Source organism: Pieris napi, chromosome 15 (genome assembly GCF_905475465.1).
Source record: "Pieris napi chromosome 15, ilPieNapi1.2, whole genome shotgun sequence".
NCBI lineage: Eukaryota > Metazoa > Arthropoda > Insecta > Lepidoptera > Pieridae > Pieris > Pieris napi.
Window position 1 is genome coordinate 3,318,365 of NC_062248.1, and position 17,065 is coordinate 3,335,429.

General features: G+C 35.8%; 1 protein-coding gene and 1 long non-coding RNA gene across 2 annotated transcripts in view; one reads left to right on the forward strand and one right to left on the reverse strand.

The window, feature by feature from the left end:
* The first annotated feature begins 62 nt into the window (after nucleotides 1-62).
* Nucleotides 63-4,687, forward strand: LOC125056402. Its single transcript, XR_007118048.1, has 5 exons — nucleotides 63-254; nucleotides 673-854; nucleotides 2,798-2,978; nucleotides 3,503-3,752; nucleotides 4,563-4,687. It is a non-coding gene; the product is annotated as an uncharacterized LOC125056402 (long non-coding RNA).
* A 2,403-nt stretch (nucleotides 4,688-7,090) lies between these two features.
* Nucleotides 7,091-17,065, reverse strand: part of LOC125056427 — a 119,708-nt gene continuing 109,733 nt past the window's right edge. Inside the window, exons 6-10 of the mRNA XM_047659516.1 lie at nucleotides 13,757-13,882; nucleotides 12,919-13,034; nucleotides 12,305-12,408; nucleotides 11,223-11,718; nucleotides 7,091-10,902 (exon numbers count right to left, since the gene is read on the reverse strand). Coding sequence (XP_047515472.1) covers nucleotides 10,149-10,902; nucleotides 11,223-11,718; nucleotides 12,305-12,408; nucleotides 12,919-13,034; nucleotides 13,757-13,882 — 1,596 coding nt within the window. The 3' untranslated portion in view covers nucleotides 7,091-10,148. The remainder of the gene's footprint in view (nucleotides 10,903-11,222; nucleotides 11,719-12,304; nucleotides 12,409-12,918; nucleotides 13,035-13,756; nucleotides 13,883-17,065) is intronic.

Sequence of the window (17,065 nt, forward strand, 5' to 3'; positions counted from 1 at the left end):
TTGTACAAGTATCCGATTGGTGGTCAGCATAGACAATTTTTTTTTTACATAATATATATGTGTTCTTTAAAAATGTCAATAGGATTAACATTGTTTACAGAATTTAAATTGAATAAAATTACAAAATAAAGAACGTGTATTTTCCTTTAAAATCGTAACGACTGTAATTTTTAAAAATATTATATTTGTTTTTCAAACAAAGGACTTCCTCATTTACGCCTAGTGAATATGAATTACTTAAATTAAGATTTCAAGTAAGTTGTACGATAGTTTTGGGACAAGCTTAAGGTGCATCCTGTCCTTTATTCACCAATAGGGCATGGGTACAAACATTACTTCCCTCTGTGTCTTTGGTAACACTTTAACGACAAGAAGGTCACCAGACTTTGTTTTCTTGCAATCCGAACTTGGTTCGACGAGCCCAAGATCCAGGAAATCGAAGATCAAATTATATCATCGCTTTGTAATTAAAAACATGTATAAAAAACAAAATGTATTATGTATATAATTTAATGTTATGGGTCTATTTCTTGTCAAGGCTTTCCTAAATTTCTTTAGCTGTTTTTTCATCATATCAAGAGAAAATACAATTAATTTATTTTCCATAGATTACAAAGTACGCTTAAAATAGTGGTTTAGAGGCCAGCGATGTCTATTAACGTTTTATTACAGCTTAAGGTGACATGAGCAGCCGTGATAGTTGGATCCCTCTGGCTGCAGGCCTGGTTGTTGGAGCTGGTTTGCTTGCACTCCTTTATAAGATGTTTTCGGTGACTTCCTATAGTAAAATTAATCTCAATCCTGCCTCTAATGCTTATACGTGTGCATGTAAAGATGGCGACGTTGACAGCGCAGTAAGCCTAATTTTATATTAATTTAATTTAGAAGTAAATTTAAAGTTATACTTCTTTTAGGGAGAAATGATGTGAAATTTTTAAGAAGCGCGCGCACAACGTCCCAAAAAACCGACACCCTGAAGTTAGCTATACACAATTTTTTTTTTTTTTTAAATAATTTTATGGCCTGGTAACGAGACCTTTAAGCCAAGTCTTATTTTGGGTCACTAAATTTCACTTATTTTCCTTCATTTAATTTCACATGTTATTCTTATTCCAACATTCCACTTGTTTTCTTAAATCTTCCCTACGGTATTTTTAACGTATTTATATAATGCACTATAACACTTTTTGTTTTTGAGCAAATCACACAACTGGCGCGGCGGCGGGAGGGATCACTAACTTCCATTATTTCACTTGCTAATAGTAGTCTATTAAAAATGAAAATTTGGTTTTGGCATTTAAAAAAATTATGATTCATATCTGCGATCTCGTTATTGCAGAAAGAGCAAACATTGTTATCTATAATATTAAGTTTAGCGAGGTGTGCGGGTGTAGTGTTGTGACCTTAACGCAATCTGTTGATTGTGGTAACGAACTCACGACTAGCTGTATCCAACTCATAATCTTCATACAACATTTTAGTTTTTTTCTATTGTTAGTGTCGTTTTTTCTACAAACGTAGAATAACGATTTTTATGTTGTTACGCCAAAGAAGTATAATTACTAACGCGTGTACCTACATAAGTACACACACGTTTTTTATTCTTTACAACCGGTTACCAAATATGGCTAAGAAGTCTATTCAATAAGTTTTCAGCAGCCTCTCTTTCTAAAGCCGGGCGCATACATACTGATTCCTGATCAGAAATCCTGATCAGGTTTCCTAATCAAGAATTCCGTGTGGAGAGCGCACACAATCTGATTTTTGCATTCGGAATTTAAACGATCAGTTCGATCATAGACGCTTGTGATAACGCACGAGTATGGACGACAAAGACGAATTGATGCTCATTGCTCTTTTATTGGCGCTAGACAAAAAGGGCATAAAACGTCGTTATTGGGTGCATCCACCGAATACCCAAAGATTAACTGAGAGACAATTCTATGTCAAAAGAGCAAAGTTACGGGCATACCCAGAAGAATTCTTCAAATATTACAGGATGTCAATGAAATCCTTTGATGAGCTTCATAATAGCATACGAGATAAAATAAAAAAGCAAATCAGCTGACGGAGCGTTACACGTCGTACGTCTACTCGGCACAGCGCCAACGCGATTCTGAATGAAAATTTCCGTACGTGTGCGGCGATCGAGCCAAAACGTATGCGAATGCTGCGTTCGGGGTGACGTCATCAGGTTTTTTCCGTTCTTCCAAAACGAACGCACGGAGAAATTCCGAACCGAATGTCAGGTTTTTTTCTGTCCGGAAAAAGTAAGAACGGTGTGCGCCTTGTCGAACATTTTGTATGCACGCGGACCATTCAGGTTTCCGAATCTGAAACCCTGATACGGAAACCTGATCCGGAATCAGTATGTATGCGCCCGGCTTTAATAACACTTGACAAAACTGTCCTGTATATTTTCGCTTAAAGAAGATAGTGAAGGGTGAGATACAACTATCGTCCAGAACGCTTGATTGCAATTAGTCCGAACAAATACGTTACAAGCCGTGGCCCGTGATTTCTATTGACCAATCATAAAGACATTAACTTTTGACATTTTAAGCGGTACTAAACGCGTTGCCATAGACTATAAACTGTTGCAAAAGAAACCGGAACACGGCACGAACTTACGTCTTTTGTTTTAGTTTTTAGGATAGATTTGTAGCATTGAATTTAATGTAAATTAGTAATTGCAATAATTTAATGTCATACGCGTATACACCTGTTACTTTCGGAAGCGATAGACTATATTGTGGTATAATTTTATAAATTTAGCTATATAAATAAACCTTTGTAGTGTAAAGTGCATCGTTCGAGTTGACAGAAAAGAAGAAATATTTTGCTACTTGTCACGATGGCTGTCGCACGGAGACGACGCAGAAATTATTTTTGATAATAAAATAATATAAATATACAAAATGCTTTGGCGAGAAGCTTCTTAACACAAGTAAACTTCGTACCAATGCAATGTGTGATTGGTAAGGTGTATTTTCCATTTCTGAATAGGTTTAAATAAATCTATTTTAACGGATATAAACGCAAATTTATTGCATAACTCGATGTTTGGACTGCTTACCAATCAGCGCTTTTATTCAAATATGTATTTGAAATATTATTTATATTAGTGATTACTCTAACATTTGTGAGATAACATTATTTAAAATCTCTTTTTTTTATTAATATATAATTTTGTTATTAATTTCATTAATTTATATATTAATTTTACGAATACTATTACAATATGAACCCCAATATGACACCCTATTTACTTATTTGTATCTAATATCTCGAGCTTGGGCCCAAACAAATAATATTTCTGATGAACCATATATTTAATGTATCTGATTGTTGCCTTTCCCGAGATTACAACAGCAACTGCTGTGGTATAAATTATTGTCAGTCACTCTTGACATAATCAGAGAAACATACAGAAATCTTATACCACGAGTCCTTATTGGTTTAGCGTCATGTAAGCTATCTTTCGTTATCGTAATTTTTTAAGTGCGGAGGAATTAGAGCGAAAACGGCTCGCTGCTATCCGAGCACAATCACGTGGTACATCCCCACCCCCGGGAGGCGGATGGCTGGACTGGATCTTTGGGGACAGTTCAGGAGGATGGTTTCCTATTATCGGAGGGTCCACAGTCTTCATGGCTCTACTCGGCCTGGTCTATCAGAACTTTGAGAAGATAAAGCAGTTTTTCGGTGCAGGTGGCAAAAAATGGAAAGACCCATGCGAAGGACAAGTTCGGGTGAATTTTACTTTATTTTAAAATACATGTAGTTTTTAATGATAATACTAGTAGTAGTAGTCGTTATTGATAAGAAATCAATTATTATCTTGTTAATAAACACGAGGGTCGTTGACCTCATAAATTGTGTCGAAGGTCATAAATATAATACCTATCGTTTATAATCTTAATTTCAAAACTTACTCTCATCCCTGAGGATGAACTTTTTTTCTATGTGCGCATTTAACATTTGCTCGGTGAAGGAAAACATCGTGAGGAAGGCTTGCCTTAGACCCAAAAAGTCGACGGCGTGTTAGGCACATCTCGTGCACAGATCAGCTATTAGATTGACAAATGATTATAAAACAGGTACAAAAATCTTTTATCCAGACCAAAAAAAGGTTGTAGCGCCACTAATTAATTTTTTAATCTTAATTTCAATAATAAGAGATGTGTTATGAAGATGAGACATTAGTCAATATGACATTATGAATGACAAATTCCCAGACAAAAACGTTTAGCGTTAGTGGGTAACACCTGTCCAAAATTTTGTCTTTGCTTATAAACGGTGTAATTCTAAAATGACGCGTTTTCTATAAACTTTAAAGCTATCATAGCTACGTTTGTAGGACGTAATTTCTGAATCTGGACCGTTTGGAAAATTGTTTCTCCAGCTATTACTCCCGAGTGATGTAATATAATACCAAGTACGGCGGGTAAAAAAATGCCAATGTAATATGGTATTATACTATCAGTCGATTCTGTTTTATTTTTAATTTTCACTAAAATATAGATGTCTCAATAGAACCTATAAACTGCCTTTATTTACAGAAACCACCTCCGAAGACATTCAAGTCGTGTAGCTGCGACACCTAACAAAATACTTCTTAAACGCTTGATCAATGTGTTACAGTATCGTGACTTTATTTAATTTAATTAAATGAGTTTTTATTCAATAGCGATATTCTGTGTATCCAAATTACCTATAACTAATTTAACATATTTTTAAGGCTGTTCAAATAAATTTACGTAGCAATTATGTTAACAGACTTATGGTTCTATACAAAAATGAACTACAAGTAATGTAAGAATGTTTTAGTGGCGCCAGAGAAATAAAAATATTAAATTTCTTTAAAAGCTGAAATTAATTATATAATTCAATTATAATGGCGACTATATGGCAACATTTATATAGACTAAATCCAAATCACTTAATTGATCCACTTGAAACAAGATAGTTTAATGAAAACATATAGCTATAGGCTTGAATATAAACTAAAAAAACTTTTAAATTTTTTAGTATGGAATAATTAAAATATGATTAGTTTTTGTGCTTGTTTCTATTTTATCTTTAAACTATGGTAGGATGAAGTCTCTTTTAATTCATATTTCTGATTAACTGAGAAACGATAAATATGCAATACCGTTAATTTCCTATCATAACATTGTTTCAAGTTGGAATAACCACCCTACTATCTATACAGTCACAAGTGCTTATCTTTATGCATGTGGGTATCTGAACATATTATTATCAGTGAAAGTTGTTCAAAAAAATGCTCGCATAATAATCAATTTTGCATCAGTGAAAGAAACGCTACCCGTGTAAGACATGTTTTTGTTTTTTTTTAAATTGTTGTCAACTTCAAGTCTTAGGCCGTTTGTCCACCGCTGCCGTCACCGGGACGTTACCGAGAACGAGATTATTTTGGGCCGAGTTTAAAATGACGTGACGGCGATCGTGTGTCCACCGCGCCGATATGTCCGTTGCTCAGTTCTAAGTAAATTATAGATATATTAGTAGTTCAGTTCAGTTTATAAGGAGCTGCAACCATTACACCACATGACATCTTAAATAATAATAAAATAAATTAAAAACAAAGATTTGTCCTCTATCAGCCAGAGGAATGGTGAAATAGGAGCACGCACTTACATTTTCGTGGGAACAACAAGCAAACAAGTGTGAACAACACGTGTGGACAAAAACAAACGTGTTTTGTATAGCCGGCACATCGGCCCGTCATAAAACCGGGCCGAGTTCTAGCGGTCACGCCGAAATACTCGAAATATCGGCGGCCGGGATGACGGCGCTCGGGTGACGGGCGTGCGATGGACACACGGCCATATTAAATGTATATATCGCTAAATCGGCGCCGTCATCTCGTTCTCGGTGACGGCGGCGGTGGACAAACGGCCTTACGAGTTCCGTCCGTCTTCGAGTCTGCGAATCGAGCACCAGTCTGGGTATAGAAAATAAAACAGCGTATTGAAACAAAATATATTTATTACCACATCTTACAAATGAAATCCGTGGGCCTCGTCGGCTCAACTATGAATAACTATTGCAAACCCGGGCTTGACACAACCGTAACGAAATTCTAAGTTAGTGCCTTAAAGGAACGTTAGCTATACAATAACTTAATTCACGATTTAGAAAAGATGAGATGGTAACATTAAGTACGGATATTTCATAGCCACCTCATGTTATCTAAAACGTTAACTATAACTATAAAAATAACTAAAAACTAACATTCCACTGATATGCGTTTGTGGTGGCAAGTGCAGTCTATCCGAGATAAGTACGGAATAAGTTAGGCAAACATTCACCTTATTCATAAATGTTAGTCGCTTTTATTCTCACAACGGACACAATATTCTATAGCTATTTGACGTTTACGAATGGACGTTCTCAAATATAATGCTAACTCAAAAGTGTCGGTAAAAACGTAATTTACGTTGGTAAAACAGTATAGCAATTGATATTACTATAAATTTCATTTACGAATACAAAATGGTGGTCGTTGCGAATTAGTATTCAACGTTACATGAAATCTATTCGTATGAATTCTCAATCTCCCATAGTACGGTAGTAGAATCGGATCCGCACGAAGATGTGTATATTGCCCTAATTACTAGTATAAATCAGAATTACCACAAGAAATAACCACTTCTAAAGTACATAACATTATTAATAACGGAAGGTTCTATTGTAACGTGGCAACACAAGGGAAATTATTTACTATATTAATTGACTAAAGTTTACGATAACAATGAATTAGATTAATGCACGGTAATAAGGAGCGATAACCATTATATTCATTCGCTCGATCCTACATCTACATATTTGTTCTTTATATGAGTCATATTAACATTTCACTTAGCTGTAATCAGTTTAGTTTTGGTTTAGATAAGTGAAATCCCCACGAGACATTTTACAAGCGACTTTTTTAGCTGCAGTAAAAAAATTTAGTCTTTTTTTATAGGCCCTGTGTATTGTGTTCCTCTTAACAAAGAGCTAAAACACCGCAATGCGAATAAAACAGGGAAAGGCTATACTTTGAAATACATGTTTGCCTCATTAGAGTCAAATTTAACATCAAAAGAATCACAATTTCGCCGAGCAACTAAACAAGGAAGAGCTTTTTTACGAACTAAGTATAATTTGCGTCAGAAAATCTAGTAAGTATTTAGTTTAACCGCTAAAAATATCTCTCGGGACTTCACTTTAGAATCGAGAAAACGAAAATAACAAGTACTGGACGGATGTTGTTGTTCTGAAACGTGCTTTAAACAATAACATTTAAAACGGTTCCATTCACGGGAATAAATGGCTGTGCGTTAGGAACTAATTGGTGAGGGAAATGTGTAATGCATATGATAGGATATTTAAGGATAACAGAGGAAGAGACAAATCTAATACGTATTTGACGTACGGTTGTACTTAGGACTAAGAGCGCGACCACACGATGCGGTAACGGTGCGGTGCGGCGCCGGAGCGGTGCCGCAACGTCATCCTACATACAAATCACTATACAATGTCACACGACGCGTTGCGCCGTCGCGCGGCATCACACCGCAAGCGCGCCGGAGTTGTGACCTGCGAGACGAGACGGGGAGGGGTAAAATATCACATCGCAACGTCCGTGTGACACCCCATAGCTCGAAGTAATTGCGGTGTGGCGTCGCACCGCACCGTTACCGCATCGTGTGGCCGCGCTCTAAGATATTTTCCTAACAACCGTTTCGAATGACACGAAATGCAATTGCTGAGTTTTTAACGTTATTTAGCTGCCCGATATGTCGTTCGATAGGAATTGCGGCTTAAGAAGCTGAGAAAAATAATTTTGACAGAATTTAAAAAAAATTGCGTAACCGGAAAATCTTGCAGTACATACAGGAAAGACAGGACTATACTGTACTAAATGGAAAGTCTACCACAGTATTATCAAACAACAAAACAATTTGTTTGGCACTGATTAAATCGGGTTTATATAGATTTAAAATATATTTACATTCGAAATACCCTGACGATATGATTATGACAAAAATATGTAATTTATTTATTTTACAATTATGAGGGATGACCTCGATTATATGAGAAATTATTTATGTGACCGAAATAATAAACACTACGGGGTTAGAACGCTTTCGGAGCGGTTCCTTGAATCAACGTTACAGGTCTTAGTCAGATATTTGTCTTAGTTTTTAGACTTTTCAAATATTTGACGAAATATACGACAAAATTATTATTTATATATTTCTTCTATGTTTATTTTTCCGTTACAATAACTAGCTTTTTGTCGTTGACGTTCCACATGCGTAAAACATCGTCAAACATAGTCTATTATCTTACGTCACGTGACACAATTTGTTCATATTCACCGCTGCCATTTCGTCTAGGAACAGACCGCCAATATAAATATTGTTTTATTATTTTCGAATATTCAAGAAACATTTCTATTCTGTATTTTATAATACGTATCGTTCTAGATACGCCAATGTCAAAAAGACATTCAAGAACTGTCACTTCTGAAGTTTATATTTGACAGACGTGAAACTTGACATTGGCAACATTCCAACCCCGCATATTAATAAAAAAATATTGCAACATTCGTGTTAATATTAAAAATATAATACCAATTTATAAAAACCTTCGATTTACTTATACTAAGTGCAATTAATTTATGATGGACTAAGTGACGCGTTTAAGACTAGGAACGCCCCACCATTATAAATAATTTCGTTATAGGACGAATTTGCGAAACGATGAAAAATAATTTTGAATAGTTGCCACTTTCAAAAAAGATATATACACGCGAACTGGCAAGTAACGTAATACTGTATACATAAATTAAATTTATATAAATTATTATTAATTTTTAAATCTAAATTATTTACACTGCGTCTAAACGGCGCTATTGAAAAATACACATCCATCGAAATGGGTTTCGACTTATGTCTGGTCTCTATAAAAAATGTAGAAAGTGACCTCGAAATTTGATCAAATTTCTGTAGTTTAAAAAACTTTTAAATAGTCTGGTAAAACTATCCATCCATATTCCAATGTTATGGAATCCAGAAATTCCAACAGATCTCCAAGTTCTAGCATCCAAAATATCAGCTATAAGAAGAAAAATCTTCGCCAAATTCTCTACCTTCATTTATTAGGACGGTTGAAAGGCAGTTGTTGCAATGGCCTTTGGAATTCGAACTCACGATTATATTTGAATTTTCGGTAACCGTAAATTTTATTCTTCTCTTTTTTACTCTTCAGTATAATTTATTTGCTGATATTTTAAGGATAGAACCAAACGTGAAAATTGAAATACGGACGGATAGTGCTTAATATAGGAACCGAGCATAAGTCGTCAAAACGTAGGCCATCTCTGGTCAGTATTAGTCTATATCTCTACAACCGTTACATAATCTCATATATCCAAAGAAATGCTTAGTATATTCAGTCAAATAAACGCGGAATCGTCATTAGGTGCCTCCAGAAACTGTAGAACGCAATAAGAGATTCACAGACTGTAAATGTCACAGAGATACTTTTTGACAGATGGGAGAATTAGTTTGACTTATTGATCTGTGTCTATGAAGTGATAGTGAGAATAACTGTCAAAGAAATCCCGACAAATTGTCAATTCAATGCCAATGGCTATCGAAATTCTTTAAGAAGGAAATAATATTTTACACCATCAATACGATTTGATGTAAAAGAAATGGTGAATAACCACAATTTCTGAAAGCACCATGTTCATATATTGTCACAAACGTTTCACCCTTGGCACTAGCCTTGAAATACTGCTTAACAATGTATACCGATCATATAATATTGCTCTTGCTTTGTATATAATATTTAGGGAATATAAATAGTTTTTAAATTTTATTTACTCTATTTGGAAGTCACTGAACAATTTGACACATGACAAAGTCGTGTCGAACTCTAGCAAACGCGGTCTATCAAAGAGATTTAGTCGCGTAGACGGGCGTATACGTACACTTCACGTATACGTACGTTTATCTATCGGTGAGTCAACGGATTCAAAATGTAACACTGGTTTTAACTCTCCCGACAACTAAATTGAATTGACCGCACGATCACTTCTGAGATCGCCTCTCGACTTCGTATCCCTTACGTTATGACTTTTTATCGAAGAGTGGCAGTTTCGATTTGACGGCTCCTTCGCAGATCATCAGTCTCTGGGCGACGCATTTCCTCCCGCACCCTTCTTCCCCCACCACTTCCATCCGACTCCCCGCGCTTCTGTGCTTGACGTCGACGAAGTACTCCTTCTCGGCCTTCTCTTTGCCGAACTTGCCAAAGTTGCTCATTTTGACCCTCTGCCCCTTGAACTCGCACTTGAAGTCGGCGCCTTTTCGTTCGAAGTACTCGACGATTTTGGATATTTGCGCGGATCTGACGTGTCGAGGGATCCGGTCGTCGTAAATGTCGGAGCCGAGGGAAGCGACGTCCTCCGAACTGTCCGTGTAGACGCTCGAGGTGCGCTTGCAGGAGAAGAGATGGGATGGAAAGTTGAGAACCCTCGGGAGGACGCGGTTGAGTTCGTCCTCGTCCAGGGGACGATGGGAACACTGCACGCGGCCGACGCAGCAGCACTTCGTCAGGACGTGGTACTCCCGCTCGGTCTCCTCCGTGTCGAGGAGGCCGCAGAGGAAAGGCGAGGCGTCGTTGTCTCGGACGGACTCCTCGTCGTCGAGGCTGCGGAGGGAACTCACTGTGGTGGAAAGGGCGGAGTCGTCGGGCAACGTCGGCCGACGTCGCAACACCCGCTCGTATAGGACGAGGCAGTCCGTGCAAACCCGTACACGGGGCTGTTCCTCGAACTCGTCGCCCGAACGTTCACTGGATTCGCGACGCCACCACCAACATCTGAAATGTGACATTTTGTTACGAAACTTATCAAAATATTGTATTCGAGAACGTTAATTTTGGTAAATCAATTAGACAAGAGCTGTTTAAAATTACTTAAGATGTGATAAAACACAATATGAAAATGTTGTAGGTTTAAGATTATTTTATAAGAACTATATTTTTTAAAACTCTTACAAAACATCTAGTTCCAGTTAGCCTTGTTCCAGATAAGGCACATAGATTTTAAAAAGATATTTTAGTAGTAACTAGCAATGTTACTCATTCTTATTTTACATTTAAATTAAATCTATATAATATTATTAAACATAAAACCATACCTATGACATCCCATAAGCGAGCATGGGCACATGGCGCCATAACTCGCGTGTCCAAAGTCCTCATTGGCCACCGAGAATATCCCACTCTCGCACGATCCGCGGCGTTTTAGTTCCGAGTCGCTCAGCTTCTGTTTCCTACTGAACACCGGCGAGGGGGGAAGCGACGACGATCTCGGCTCGTCCGAGGTGGGGTAAAGGTTGGGGGGGTCGCCGCTGGAGCATCGATTCCGGGGGGTTCCGGAGCCCCCTCGAGGAGGATTTGATTCCAGTATTTTGTGGACGCCACGGAAGGTATGTAATGCTCGTTTCGCGGGTCGGGGAGCCGCGTGGGTGTCCCGTAGGAGCATTATGTGGGCGAGACGATGAAGACGAGCGAGGGAGGGAGGGGCGGGGGGTGCGGGGTCGAGGGCGCAGGCTGAGCGATGAGGGGGAGAGAGGGGAGACACGCGAGACATGCATTCCAGCTCGGATAACGAGCGTCGGTGGGCTGCGCTACCTGTAATATTGTACACAGATGCTACAGTTACAAAACATTTCTTTAAGTAATATAATCTGAAGTTATATTTAAAAATCACAGACATTTTTTGCATCTGCTTTTTTATATACAGTGTAGACTCCATGTAACGTCCCTTGATTTAACGACAAATCCCCTAAAGCGTCGAAATCACTCGGCTTTGGTTGGTTTAGCTTGTCTTCCATACAATGATACATACCATTACACCTAGCCTCAATAACGACAATTAAATAATGAAAAGCCACAAACTTTCTAAGAAATGCTTGCACGTGCTTTATCACAAATATGCTTCAATATCGCAAAATTTCAATGAAATAAGTAAAAAATACAAGATAATTACTGGTGCAGCAAAAGACATCAGGCGCTAATAAGATACTATACGCAATAGCGTTCAAATAAGAATTGTTTTTATGTAATTACTAACACGTCTGAAAAAAACTTTTTCTTTTTCTAATACAGATTTTGCTTCTTCCCATTTAACGACAACTCTTTGTAATATAGAGTTTACACCAATGTAAAAGGTGGTATGCTGAATTTTTTTTTCTGTTAATAGCAAGATTATACTAACGTGTATCTCTGTGTGGGTGCGTGCCTGTCTCCGAACGCATCCGTAAAGGCCGACGCCACGCCCACGACGAGTACGTACGACCGCAGGATGCGTCCGCCTCCTCACTGCAATTAAAATATCAAACATTAGCATACTCAGTATAAAGGGATCGTAGAACAGCATATTTTGGATATTTTTACTAAAATAAAGAATATATTGGTTGATGGAAACAACTAAGTTATGGAAATGGAAATTTAATTTTTTTAAATAATATTTTATTTATTTCTATTATCACGCCATTTCCCCGAAGGGGTAGAAAGAGACCACGGATCTCTTGCTACGGTCCTGAATATACCTCTCTTGCTTCATCCACTTTCATAATTATGTTCGTCGGTTATGGGCACTTCTTTCGTCGATATGGTTGCAAAATTACAACTAAACTTGCTGGTAGCCGATTTAATCGAATTAAAAGCCGATTATTTATTAATCATAATTCGTATTTAAATACCGTTACAATTACGTTAGTAATTGAGATATAAAATATATGTAAATAATGTCACAAGATAAAATGTCTGGTAGGAAATGGTACAACAAAAAGTATCTTATAACTTTTTTTTCTAAATAAACTTTTATACCTGTCATAAGTGTTAGTGGAGGCGTGGCAGCCCCATGCTGTGTCATCTAGGCCTTCCTTAATCTCGGCCAACTTGCTCACTATCTCGGGGAATAGTGGTCGCGCCTTGGGCTCGTACTGAAACATTTTTACATTTTACGTAATTTTTTACCTCTTATACTTACAATACTGTTTTAATATCTGTCTCACGTTATAAAATCATATTTCTGTAGCTATTTAAATGTCAAATTAGATTAGCCAGTTATCAATATAACAAACTTCAACTGTCAACTCAAACAGTCCGGTTCCTGTGAAACGTTTTCAAGACAAACAATTATCATCCAAATCAAAAGACATAATTCACAATCAAAAAAAAAGTGCGTGCGTACAAAGTACACATGTCAGAAGTGAAACTTCTTTGGCAAACTAATTTTTAAGTCTTGTTCATATTTATACAAATCTAAAACTTAAGATTTCCGAGACTTAGAATGAGGGAAAAAGGAAGACAAGAAAAATTTATACAAATTATAAATTGAATTTTTTAAATTTATTTCTTCGATAATAAAAACACGTGGCATATTAATTTACAATTCGTCATTTAAGATTTCAATAAATTATTTTGCATACAAATACAAATATATCATAAATTCTCTTTACGAAAGATTAATTTAAAAAATAGAATTTCTATAAGGTAATTCGCCCTTCGCACTCTCTCTAAATCGGTCTCAATCGCTCTCTCTCCCTTTTCTTCGACAAAGACGCTGCACATCTTCGTGACGTATTATTATTATTGCGTTTCATCCGTAAAAAATTACCCTCATACGCCTAAAGAAGTTTCACTTCAATAATAATTCACTTACAATGCAGCAGTTGAAGGCCAATCGTAGGAAGTCTGGGACAGTATACTCGTCACAGAGTTCCACAAACGCCATGTAGTTCAGACCGAAGTTATCCGTACGAGGGAGAACGTCCGGGTCTGCGTCCACCTGTAAAAAATAAGAAGTTTATATAGTATTGTCTTTGATTAACATAACTCATTTAAATAAAACACTATTTTGACCGGATTAAAGTTATGTATTATTATAAATTTACAACCCTCCATCTTTTAGTCGATACCAACTCCGGGGAAATAAATACAGATAATGCAACTTTCTCTGCAGCTGTGGAACTTCTTGACATTCAAGATCTTTTGTCTTCAGTCACCGTGACCACGCACGCTGTAAAGCACGCGAAACGTCGGATAAATTTAAAATTATGTTAAATAGTTGTAAATTTATAATAATACATAACTTCAATCCGGTCAAAATAGTGTTTTAAGTTTATATAGTCTGACTGCGACGGCGGGTTCTCCCAATATATGCAGGAGATATGCACAACATTCCATTACTCTTATAATTGGTATTTCAACACGACTGCAGCATTACGAGAGCAGACATAATATTTATAATTATCAAATGAATTTAAAATGTCTACTGTATTGAATACCTACAGGCATTTTAGTGGGAATAATATATTTTTTTGTTTTTGAAGTTATACTTCTTTAGGCGCGTTATGAAAATTTGATGAGAGTGAAATTTTACGATGCGCGCGCACCTATGACACAAAATTCGGAGTGTGATTATAGCGTGCGCAATCTACAAAAGAAATAGAATATAAGCTAACTTCACGCATATTCTATTTCTTAGCTTAGCAGCTTAACAAGAATTTTGAATATCCATGACAATTGACATCTGACATTGACATTTACCTTTTAAACAAATATAGGAGTTTTAATTATTGTTTAAAATAAAAGATTATCTATGTATCTAGTTATTTTCATTATACAAGTGCGAATTTTATATGTGCGTCTGAATTATAATCAAAAGTGATTTAAATTGAATATCTAAATCAATACTAATTAATATGATAAAATATTTGTGAAAAAACTGTGCCAACCTTCCTGAGTGCTTTAATACAATTGAGGTTAACTATCCGTATGTATTATCGAGTATTATTGTTGATTAAAACTGAAACATGAACCATTATTCATTGCTTTTGTTTATTGCGTTTGTTACAGCAACTTTTTAGAAATATTCTACGACCCTATATATCAATAATTGAGAACAAAGATTTAAGCACGAATACTAATAAGGAGAAAATGAAGGCTTGGAGCGATATTACAGAGAAGTAAACATTTTAATAAGTACCTGCATCTCAAAAAAATGATTACATTATTTAATCAAAACATGTAATTTTTCAGATTTAATCTAGCAAATATAAGGACAAGAGACAAAAAACAATTTCAGTGGAAGTGCACTAAATTGAATAAAAAAAAAGAGTTGTCATCTTATCGCCGTGAAACATCAAAAACTAGAGGTGGAACAAAGCCACCATCACCTTCTCCAGACACAATGGATATGGCAGAGATGATACCGCAACGGTTTGAAGTAGATTTCAATGAATTTGATTGTGATGGTGTCGAGGTAGGAATGTTAATTATAAATATGATGGTGATGTTCAAGGCTCAACCTCTCAAGCATAGGCACATACTTTATTCCCCTACAGGGTAGTTAGAGATATTGTAATACCTCAAAACATCCATGTTGCTCTTGTAGTACCGAAACTCTGTCCAGCCAGAAGTGAGCCCATTCCCACTTATAATGGACAGTGGGTATAATACACCTTAATAGCTGAGTGCGAACCACTCACCATGACACTTAAATTAATAGATGTTATTTATATATTTCAGGATATTACAAATAAAATCATTTTGGAAACAATTGCTATCCCAAAAGCAAATAAAGCCAACAATGACAAGGTAATAAATCAGTTTTGACATAACTTGAATACTAAAAAAGCCAAACAAAGGTGTGCACAACAGTGACAACATAACTTAACAATTTCATTATTTTGTAGGATTAAAGAAAGGTTAAAGAAAATCATGTCGAACTGATCAACAAGAATCCCCAAACAACTCAAAAGAAACCTACAAGGAAGACACCGGTATTATATTTAAATTATCTCTATCTCTAAATAGAATAAAAGAAAGTTGCTATCCAGGTCTGTAGCATGTGCTACAAATTATATTATTAACACATTTATATAATTATATTAATATAAATGTGTTAAAATTTTTATAATATGAATTATAAAATTTTTTTATTTTGTAAGAGAATAATTATAAATATTTATTTATTAAATTTTTCAAATGTAAACTGAACTTTATTGACTATAATGACTCCTTTTCCAGTCTTTGATTATTTAATTGTAATTAATTATTTGCATGCAATCAAAATCTATTTCTAATAATGCCAAAGAAGTATAACTTCTTACGCGCGTACATAAGTACACGCACCCTTTTTTTGTAATCAAAACAATTTCAAAGTAAACCATGTTCTTTTCTAATTCAGTTATGTATTTTATTGTCGAAATATTTATTACTCTAGAATTGTATTTCAATTTAATGACACAAATAATCGTCTACTGAAGATCATTCACTTGTCTATTAAGGAAAATAAATGTTCACAAAACAGATACAGAGATGAGGTAAATTATATATATATATATATTATATATATACAGTCAAAACCGTTTATAACGACATCGTTTACAACGACCTATCGGTTATTACAACCAGATTGTATGGTCCCGTCCGAATCCCTATTAAACTATTCAGTAAACAAACCGCTTATAACAACATCGGATACAGCGACATATCGCTTACAACGACGAAATTTTATCGATATTCATCGGCTATAACGACCAACCGCTTCTTATCTCAGCAAAACAAAACAATACAAACGATTTTAAATCTTATTTATAAGCATTGAATGAATATTTAGGCATATTATTACCTACGCACTTTCTCCCAACGAACAGTTTCAGCCAACAACGATTGCAACAACGATTGAAAAAAATTTGTTGCCTTTAACGAACAGTTTGAAACTGGTGATAGGCACTTCATATCTTGAGGAGTATGAAACGTAAAATGCAAAAAATATTTGAGACTGGGCTAAAAAAAAACCAGACCAAAATGACTGATTACTTTTGTACCTAATTATCTCGTAATAAATATTTTTGTTTCTTTTTTGACTCGTTTACATATTATAATATTAACATACCATATTATAACCCATACCTACCTATTCTAGATCGATCACTATGATAATATAACTATGTACAATGTACAT